An 11074-nucleotide genomic window follows, 5' to 3' on the forward strand; every position below is an offset into this window, starting at 1 on the left:
GTTGCACTTATCAAAAATAAGAACTGTGAGAGTGCAATCAGAATTTAAGACAAAAATTTCCTCTTCCTCAAGGAATGATTCCATTTTCTTCTCTTTAGGAATCAAGTCTCCAGTCATGGAATATTAATTATGATGCTCCACCTGTTTTATTGGCTTACCCATGTCAAAAGAGGCAAAATATCTTGTACGGAAGAGCTTTAACAACTCAATTTTTTGGCTAGTTTATTAGAATGTCTTTACTCCTCCATCCTTTCCCCTAGCTTCCACCTCTGTCTGGTCTGTTAAATATTTAGGTGCCTGTGGCAGACAGGTGCTTCTACCACTTCATTCCTCGTATTATCAAGACCATCCCAGAGATACACGGTCAGGGCACTCTCATCAGTGCAACCATGGGAGCCCATGTCTCCCTCATCCTCCAGCCTTGCCAAGGTAGACAAGCACCCTGGAGCAGGGTGACCATGGTGGCAGGGTAGAATTTACCCCAACATGCTGTTCAGCCATTTCATGAAGCTCAGCACCCCCCACACCATGCATACCTTGACCGAATTCATGCTGTCCACTGTAAGTCCTCTGGGATCACCCAGCCTGTTAACGGCAGCAGTTCCCAAGCATCCCTCATGCTGCTTTGAGGGTGCTGGAAGTGGAATATTTTTCACCAGCACCTACCAGGGTGTGGTGAGAAAAGTGACTAATTTTATGTAAAATGCAATTGATAAAGAGGCTTAGAGTTCAGAGGAAAGAGTCTAAAATAAATCATGGCCTGGGGAAACAATATATCAAGAAATTATTAGGATTTAAACATTGCAAATGTATTTAAGGATTCCAGCTCAATATCTCCACTCTTTTCTGATGCTTCTACTGCATGTAGCCTATTAAATAGGTAGTCAGAGAATTACGTTTTTCTCCTCCCCTGACTCTTTGCAGTCTGTTCCTGCTGCTATGCATGAGTTTGCCTTAGCTCCTTTTAATTAGGTTGGCAAGTTAGAAACTGATCAGAATATCAGATATTTAGAAAACTTGATTTAGGAAAAGCTCCAACAAAAAATATTCTGACCTCTTCCTATGAAGTCTCACCTCAAAAAACTCCTATTTATAAGAGCATTCATTCACAGTTACCAGCTGTTCCTGAGGGTCAAAGGGACAAACAGCCAAGTTGGATGTCATATTGTTTGGCTTCATACAATTCTGTTGATATAGCTCTGTTATAATGTTCTTTTGCAGAACCCAGCTGTAAGGACGACATGTACAGCCCACGTATGGGTCATTTTCTAGGGACAAGGGACAAGTGTTATCACAACTGTATGCAGTTTCTATTTTCTGCCACCCAGACATAAAAATAAACCCTCACAACAAAATTTTGGTCTTTTGAGACAGCCTGGGAAGGAAGGGGGGGGTGTGTGCATGTGTGAGTATGTGTTTGTTGTGTACGTGTGTTTGCGTGTGTGTATTTTTCTTAATCAACTGTCCTCTCCGGTTTATAAAGCTTGGGGATTGGATTTGGTTTCTTTTCTCCATAGGAGGGAGGTGGCACGGAGCCACTTTCCAGTCTGCCCTTGGTTTCCCTTTGTCATCCCACAGGCCGGCTCCAGCAATTGTCTGTCTCACCCACTGGCACTGTCCTTCACAGCTCTTCAGTCAGCCCTCAGCCCAACACCATCCAGTCACCTTCTCTTCCCTCTCAATATGTGTTTGATTGCCCTACCCTCCCTCCATTGATATTTTTTCCCCCCTTTCAGTCAGGCTTGTCTTGTTCTTCAACATATGCTTCATAACTTTCCCAGCTGTTGTTTTTCTTTCTCTTTTTCAGACGTTTTCTCTCTCTTCTTTGATTCCCTTCTCAGCCCTATCCAGGACTGTCATTTGTGTATGTCATCCTTCTGTCATTCATATGGACTACAACAGCCTTCCCAAACTCAGCTTCCGTAATAAATGGTACTAAGTGAATTAAGTTGCCGCCTCCAAGCAAATTAAAACATTTCAAGACAGAGCTCCTTTTCATCTTCTCTGTCCAACATTTAATTTGCACATCTGTTACTCCCCGAAATGAGTACTCTGCTTATGCTATGCTTCCTTCCTCTACTACCCTGATTTCTGCTACCATTTCAGACTACCTCAGTAATGTAATAATGTAATATGAATTATTTTTTAATACAGTGTGCTTCTAAGCTATTTATTGGTCAGTGCAACTCTTGAACCACAACTTCAATCTACATTACTCTAAGCATCTCCCAACACAGAAGCACTAGCTCTTAACCAAACCCAAAGACTTGCTGTGTAAAAATCATTCTGGTGTTAGGGCTGGCTGTATTTCAGCTGTAATCTCTCATAATAAACAGCTATGAGGCTGAGTTATTGCCACAGTTCGCCTGTGACTATAAATCAGTCTCAACAGATGTTTATTCCTTCATATTCTATTAAGCATCTGAGATTATCTTTGAAATATATTGGAATAATCAGCATTTGAGACATATTCATTTATACCAACAGGATCTGGTGATGGTAATATCCTTGTAATTACACCACTATGAGCATTCTCAGCAAGGACATCATTTTTTGTATCACGATCCTTTAAAATATTTATAGCTGTCGATTTACCGTTATGCCAGAGTATTTCCTTGCCCTTTAGCCTGTCTCAATACACTTTCCTACAGAATGGTAAGTATCTGACATTTGAAGCTCCTTGGTTAATAAAAGAGAATTTATGGCTAGCAGCTGACTTGGGAATGTATGTTGTAAACAAAGCAGCAGTTTTTTCCGTCTGACTGACTTACAGAATTTTTGGAGCTATGTGACAGCTTCTAAGACACAACAGTCCAGACATGAAGAGAGAAATTAATTACTATTTTGCTGCAAAAGACAATGAGCAACCTTCTGCCCCCCTACCCCAAGACCCTATTCGCAGAGGATCGTGATTGGAGATAGCCCTCGTGCTGTCTCTCTACACAGAAATAAATTTTACTCTGGATGAACAACCTTGAAGGAAATATCTTTACTTGGAAGATTAATGAACACCTTCTGCTGAATTACTTGTTCACCCAAACCCCCCATCTCCCCAGTGTACGAGCAGGATATATTAGAAGGCAGTAGCAGACCTAGGAACAGCTGCAGTAGTTAGTGAAGGCTTTCCTCAATCCAACAGCTGAAAAGGCACTCTTATCTGACTTCTTTAAAAGCTTCAGATTCACTAGAGGTGCATCAGGGGAGTGAAGGCTTAGGTCTGGTAGGACTGATGAAATGAAAAGGTGTGAGAAAGAGTATGCATAATCCAGCACATGGAACATTTGTTTTTATGGGAAATCCTGGTTCAGGTCTCCTCAAAACTGTACGTTTGTATGTACACATGTATTTGTTTTACAAACTGGAATTTTTTGTGATGCAAATTATTTCATTTAAAAAGTTCCTGACAAGATCAGTTTGACATCCTTACCTGTCTTTATTACTCCACGATTTCTATTTAAGAATAAGGTGCTCTGTAAGCAGTGGTGTATGTGAAGCCTTTGTTGGTCTTGGATGAGTTCACACCTTGTAGTTGGATTATTCTGCACCTCTGAGGATATTCTGCACCTCTGAGCTGGGACAAAAGGCAGCAGTGGCCCTCCCCTGCATGGATTCTCTAGTGTACAGTACTACAGCTCAACATTGTTCCTCTCCCTCAGTGTGGAACTAATCTGATCTCTTTCTTTTCTATGCATCTGCTCATTTTCACTTATTCAATACCTCTGAAGTTTTCTGTTCTGTATCATATGTGATTAACATTAACTAACAGATCCAAAATATACTATGCAGGACATAAAGAGAAAGCGATGACATCATCTCTAAGAAACCTGTCTAAAAAACAGGGCAAAATCAAACCAATGCAGCACATGCTAAAAAAAAAGAAACCCTGGGACCATGATAGATCTCAGCCAGTGATTTGGAGATACGAATTATCATTCCTTGTAGTTTTTTCCTAGTCATCAAGGAGGTTTTGGTCAAAACAATAATAACCATCTTTTTCAATGATGTGGAAGCAAAAATAAAATTCTTGCCAGTGAACTTTGCAGATGTCACAAAACCCATGCAATGATAATTGATGAGGAGAACAGGTTTAGCTCTGCAGAAGAGCGTGAATCACATGCTAGACTGTGCCCACATTATGGATGAGAATGTATGACACATTTACCAGTGGTGTTTGTATTTTAGGAAACAGTGACTTGGAAGCAGATTTGAGCTGAACATGAGCTCAAAATGTGATAGAGTAGCTAAGAAAACAGTGACAATCTTTTATCTAAAAGGAGGGAACGACTGAGCAGAAGATACAGTGTTACCACATGATGGTTTATTAGTGAAAGTTTGTATTCAGTTCATCCGTCTGCACGTTAGCAACGATGCTAAAATGATAGGAAAGGTCCAGAAAATAATGATGAAGAGTATTAGCAACCTGGAAAATCTTCCTACTTCTGAGAGTAAAGAAGTTCAATCTATTTAAGCTTTGGCAGCATAAATATATTGCAAGACATAAAGCTAGTGCAATATTTTGCAGAACATTATCTTTGCTGTGCTGGCTGCCCACAAGTATGTTCTTTACCTTGTGGACAACACAAGGTTGTTTTGCCCTCAAGGGAAAGAGGACTAGCTGTTTTACATTCACCATGGTTAAAAGTGAATACAAGAACCACTGCTGTAGAGTAGCTAATGTACTGTCTTCTTGTTTCCTGACAGTAACTCACCCTACAGTGCTGCATCCTCAGTGAATTCAAAAGTAGGTTAAAAGATGACACGGTCAGGACACAAAAGTACAAACATGGGAAGCTGTCATATTTTTGTGGTCCCTTTAAAATAACACAATCCAGCAGCTGGAAGCTGAAGCTGAAAACATTGAGACTGGAAAAGAAAACCTAGTTTTTTAGAGAAGTTAGATCTATCAGTTACATTCTTGAAGCTAAAATTACAAATGGTTCTAAAAGATCATATGGAAGTTTTATCTTCGATACAGGGAATCCCTTCAGAACATCTGGGATCTGATTTGTCCAAGCAGTCACATTACACAAATAATAACATTTCCTTTTAAAAATCAATATATTTGTAACATCAAAAAGTTATGAGGCTGCCTCTCCCTCCTTGACATGAGATCCATATAGCCACCATACTGCCAGAGGTATAAATGGTAAGAATGTCTGGACTGAAGATCAGTTTATGGATTATAGCCATGCTGACTTTAAATCATCCTTTATAAATTATGATTTCTTTATAAATGACCCCTTATCGTTATGATTTAATGATAAAGGAAGAGAAAGCACAGCCAGTTGCAAATGAGATTAAAGTTAGGAAAGGCATGCTGAAGGCTGAGCTCTTACTCTTGCATATCAGCATCACGGTATCATATGAATTGATTGCATTAGCATTCAGCTGAAATGTAAGCTTGTAAACATCTTGCCATCACTGAAGACATGCCTATAGAAAGGTTGCCCAAGGTATATGTTTGTAAGATATACACAATGCCTGTTTGTTTGGGGTTTTTTGTGAAATATATATGAATACCTATTTCTTCTGGTCAATAACCTACTTCCCTTCTGCTTAACAGGACATTGCACTCATCATTTCCTGTTCCTTAACAGCTTTTGCTCTTGTTGATTTAGACAGTAAAAAAGGAGGAGCTCATCCCTCTATTTACTTACAGCCTAAATCCTGTCCCAAATCCCTGCAGCACTTGTAGTGCTACAAAAGCCCACAGAAATGACACTTCTTGTCGTTTGAATCCATAGAGGAGTTGAGCTTCAGTGGCTGAAGAGAGGTAAAATTTTTAATTTCACTGAGGAGTCTTAGGAAAGTATATCCTATCCTATTAGCCTCAGCCTTTCTTTTCTGTAAGTTAAAATCACATTTTTAGAAACAAGGTATCTTGCATGCAGGATCACTTTGGGTTTTGCACACACACACATACACGCATATACATGGACTTGCAGACACATAAAGGACTTGCAGAAAATTTGAGCCAAAACCTGACAGGAATCAATGTTCTGTCAAAATCTCACTGCAGGAGCCTTAGACAGCAGCACTCTTAGCTTTCCCAGAGCAGGACCTGATGTATGAGGTTAATCACAGGGATTCATTTTGTTGAGGGATCAGAAACCCAAAGCTGGCTCTGTATAATACCTAAATCCCTTAATGCAACCAGCAGAGCCACAGTGCTTCTGTCCTCTAAAGTTGATACTTTCTATTAATTCAAGATACCTGCTCATTCATCTTTCTTTCAAGGCCAGTTGCTAAAGGAAGGGTTTTGTCATTGGAAGAAAGGCAAGCTCACAGTTCAGAAAGACAGGAGATAAGCTGCTGACCCCTTTGTAGTCAATAGGACTTTTATCACTGTCTTCAGTTCTGGATTTCACCAAATACTTTTGTATAGGCAAAGTTACTTTTCTGTAACTTTTTCTGTACATTTATTTACCATATCTGTACATGCAAAGGAAAATTAGAAACACTTCTGAACTCTCTTTTCACACGGAGATGAAAGGTTTTCCCAGAAAACAACCAGCATGAAAAATTGCAGGCATATATGTATTGTTCTCTAAGAATTTCTATAACATAAATTCAAAGCTCCAATCTATTGACTCCTAAGGATGAGACACTTTCATGGACAACTTTAGGCTGTGCCAAGGCAAAGGCCTACCTGGAAGTTATCGAAATGTATGATACTCAAAACCTGAATCTGAATTTTGTTCTTTGGTCTGATTTTTATAAAAAATCAGCAGAACATATGGCAATCCTACAGCTGATGACATTTCTCCGTCTCACTGTGAAGGCAGGGAAAATGGAATGGAATGACTTCTGACAAAAAGGACAATGTGAACATGATATTCCTGGACTAGCCCCTTTTCTCTGTATCACTTCAAATAGGTAGTGAAAGCTGACTAATCACATTAACATTTAAGGACATAATTTTATAATAATGGCTGGAAGATATCTTTGTTCCTACTATTCTGTAAAGAAATGACCTGAACAGAGAATACGCTTTGCATGAATCTCCCATTTATCAGACTAATAAGCATACAGTAACCAGAGCATGTAGAAATTACAGGGCTGTTTGTAGAAATCTCATAACAGAGGCTGTAATTCATGAAATGGTTAAAACAAAAAAAAATATCTGTTAAGAAGGCTGGAGACAGAATAAATACGGTCAGTTCCTTCTGCACCAGAAGAGCTATGAGAACCCCCATATGTTTTGAGACATTTGCTTTCTGTCAACCTGTTTGGCTAGTCTACTACTGAAGCAATCATATAATAGACATTAATGTATTTATAGCAGACAGACACTATCTGGCTAAAAACTGGAAATATTTATGGAAAAAAACATCAGCTACTTATCTGACACACTGATATACCCTTATGTCTCAATGGTGTTATGTCTGAAGAATGAGAGGTGATCAGATCAGATGAAAGTTTTAGTGAAATGGACTCACGGTTACAAAATATTTTACTGAAAATGGCCTTGCTGCTTCAAGTATGATCACAAATATTCTGTTACAAGTTGAGTGTGAGTGTATGTAAAAAGATAAGGACACTATCTACATTTACCTACTCTGATCCCAGTTGGCTGCAAAAAGCAGAAGAATCTTCCTGCCACAGTGGTCACGATTTTCCAGTACTCCCGGGAACCCATCTGTCAGAGCCCGTTTGATCCCTGGATCATCAGCCTTGAAGTTTTTGAACATATCCAGATTTAATTGACGGTACTGGAAGTACTGAGCCAGCAGTCTGAAGGCCTCAGTTTGGTGAAACTTTCTGGCTCGGAGAAATCTCAAGATGAAGGCATCATCTGTACGTAAAAACCCAATGTCAGGCCTTGTGATGATCATGTCCCTGACTTGCTGGATATCCTGATGCAAAATGTCTGGGTTTTCATTCAGTTCCAGGCGGGCTTTCTCTATAGTCTCTGGACTAAGCCCAGCTTGTAAATGGGTCATCTCTGCAAAAAACTCTTTTCTTTCCTTAACTTCAGATATTTCAGTAGGAGAAGTGCTGATCCCATTCAACTGATGGTCTGCTGTGAGCATGAGCCATTCAGAAGCTTTTCGCTATCAAGCTGATATTTAACAAATGAAAGCGAAGGGCTTTTCTTATTCTTGCAGAAAAAATAACAGGCAGTTCACATGTAGTATAATCCATCCAAAGGAAAGTGTTGTTTACTCCATCACTTACTAAAAGAAAAAGCAAATATATAAAAGAAAGATTAAATATGTATTTAAAGCTTACAGGAATGTATTTCTGAACTTTATATAGCAATAAAATTGCTTTGTGTGCTTCATATGTAAGAGGAGACCAGTCAAATAATTTCAGAATGGGTGCATTCAAGATAAGGCAGTCACTGACATGTTGAATGTATATATTCAAGCTTTCAGAAAGGCAATCTGATTAATTGACAACTAATACTAAGCTGTATCAAGTTACTATTAGAATACACTTTGCAAAGTTGTCTTATAGAACTGTGGGAGTTCCAGCATCCCATAACTTCAAGCCCAGGATGACAAAAGAAAAAAAAAATAGTCATTTTTTTCCACCCCTAACAGGAGCTACATCTCAGTATGCAGATTTAGACTTACCATAATAAGTATAACAACTGGTTGATTTGGTTTTATCACCCTACTATCAGCTTGTTGAATTAGTCCCTGAGCTGATTGTAAAACTGATTTAAAAAAAACCCAAACTCCACCAACATCAGGGGTATTTTCTACTTGGTAAAACGTCACTGAAAATATTTCCCATTGAGACTTAATACATCTTCATGGGAAACTTCCCATGAATAAAGTGTTTGATGAATCTAATCCAACAGGGTTGGTGTTTTAGTTGAAGAGGTGCATTTTATTCCAAATTATTTTTTTTTTAGTATCTTGTAGCTTTCCTGAATACCAAGTTCTGAATTTCATTTTCATTCCTGTACTTTACCTAGAATTTGTTTTTACAAGTGTTAGAAGAAAAGCTGCTTAAGCTGTTATGTATGAGCAAAATGGTACAGTGAATCTCTTACATTTCAGTGACATAATTAGCAAGAGGCTGTCGTTGAAGTCTGTGTAGTTACACTTGTGTGAAATAAGATCAAGGTCTGTTCCAATGTGAAATGTGTGTGAAGAAAGATCAAGATCCATCCAATTTTTCAACCATCACAAAAACAGACAAGCAAACAAAAAACCCCACTGCTTAACCAATCTCTCTCTCTTTCCAATTTCTGAAAAGAAAAATTGGTTTAAAAATTAAAAGGGAATCCCTCAGTGAAAGACATACTTTATTGTATTTGAAGAAAGCTGTTTCGAAAGTTATGAATTATTTATAGCAAAACAACCATTTCACTCAGCTGCTCCCCTGGGTCCAGCATTCTCATATTAAACAAAGGGGACAGCAGCAGCCAGAGCATTTCTTCATCCAGGGGCTGCTCAAAGTTACATTGCAGGACCTGGAAGTCAATCAGCACAAGGCATGCCCGAGTTCCCTGTTTTGAGAGCTTGCATGTCATTGATAAAAACTACATTTTTAGGTGCCACAGCTCCAGCCCTGGGATGAGATCCTTAAATTTGAATACAGACAGTTTTTGCATATTTGCTTAAAGGACATTTGTGGTGGGAGATAAGCTTTTCATTCAAGAGCAATGTGCATTAGACTTGTCTGTGGGTGATAGAGAGGAGAGTTTGTTAAGCAATCTCCTTCTGTATTCACCATGGAGCTGGAGTTAAGAAGAGCTACCTGCAGGGCAGAGTATCCAGTGATTCATCAGCCTGGGAAAACTTGGGAAAAGGCAGAGCCAGGAGGAAAAAAGGCTAGCTGCCTTTGACAACTCACTATGGAGTGCAAATGACTCCAGAAAAACACGCCCTAAAGTTTTGAGGGGGTAACCTACGGGTCCAGGTTATTCAATTCTTAAAGAAATGAGAGTTGTAATAAAGGTGGATGGCACACATAAAAAATAAAGTAACAGTTATTTGCTTTCCTCTTGCCTTTATTAGACCAAATTAGGGTAACTCTGATGGTATCAACTGAATTCCACTGATGTAGGCCATGGGAAAATCAGGCCAATATTTTGTGCTTAAGATCTCAAATTAATGGTGGCATTAGCATTTTCTTGCATAAATCATGTTTTTAGTTACAATTGCCTTCATGAGCTAGTTAGGGGAGCTTGGTGTGTTTAAGTGTGACACTGTCACTGGGGGAGTGTAGTGTAAGGATTGGTTCTTTCCCTAGTTTTAACAGCAAGCCGTACCCTAAGGAGGCTGGTTGTGCTCAAGGGTGCTCTGCAGAGGGGTGGAAGCAAGGAGCTTATTTGGGGTCTGTGCCAGCTCTAGCTCAGGGCTCAGTATGAATTCGAACACCTTTGGAGCTCCTGTGACTTAGCATTAGAGAATCATAGAATCACAGAATGGTTTGGGTTGGAAGGGACCTTTAAAGATCACCTGGTCCAGCCCCCTTGCCATGAGTAGGAACATCTTTCACTGGATCAGGTTGCTCAAAGCCCCATCTAACCTGGCCTTGAACACTTCCAGGGATGGGGCATCTGCAAGTTCTCTGGGCAACCTTGTCAAGTGTCTCACCACCCTCATCGTAAAGAATTTCTTCTCTATATCCAATCTAAACCTACCCTCTTTTGGTTTAAAACCATTAGCCCTTGACCTATTACTTCAGGCCCTAGTAAAAAGCCTCTCTCCATCTTTCTTACAAGCCTCTTAAGTACTGAAAGGCCACAATAAGGTCGTCCTGGAGCCTTCTCTTCTCCAGGCTGAACAGCATCAGCTCTCTCAGCTTTCTTCATAGGAGAGGTGTTCCAGCCCTCTGACCATTTTTGTGGCCCTTCTTTAGACCTGCTCCAACAGGTCCAAGGAGTTGTGGCAGTTAACTGTGACAACCCCCCCCCCACCCCATGGGTTCATTCATTTTCTGAGAGTTTATGGGAGTAGAACTGTCCCTTCCTCTACTCCTTTTCTGACTCCCATCTCCACCAAGATGCTTCTTTTGAAATAAGACAAATTCTTTAAAGGTCAACTGCAGTCTACTCCAGAAGAAAATGGGGTTAGACCAAGGAGAGAAAGTCTGGCCCTTCAGATTTCCTTAT

General features: G+C 39.7%; 1 protein-coding gene across 1 annotated transcript in view; it reads right to left on the minus strand.

The window, feature by feature from the left end:
- Window positions 1-7943, minus strand: part of CLVS1 (clavesin 1) — a 94301-nt gene extending 86358 nt beyond the window's left edge. The window contains exon 1 of the mRNA XM_072851255.1: window positions 7555-7943. Coding sequence (XP_072707356.1) covers window positions 7555-7943 — 389 coding nt within the window. The remainder of the gene's footprint in view (window positions 1-7554) is intronic.
- Window positions 7944-11074: the final 3131 nt, after the last annotated feature.

Source organism: Ciconia boyciana, chromosome 2 (genome assembly GCF_034638445.1).
Source record: "Ciconia boyciana chromosome 2, ASM3463844v1, whole genome shotgun sequence".
In the NCBI taxonomy this organism is placed as follows: domain Eukaryota; kingdom Metazoa; phylum Chordata; class Aves; order Ciconiiformes; family Ciconiidae; genus Ciconia; species Ciconia boyciana.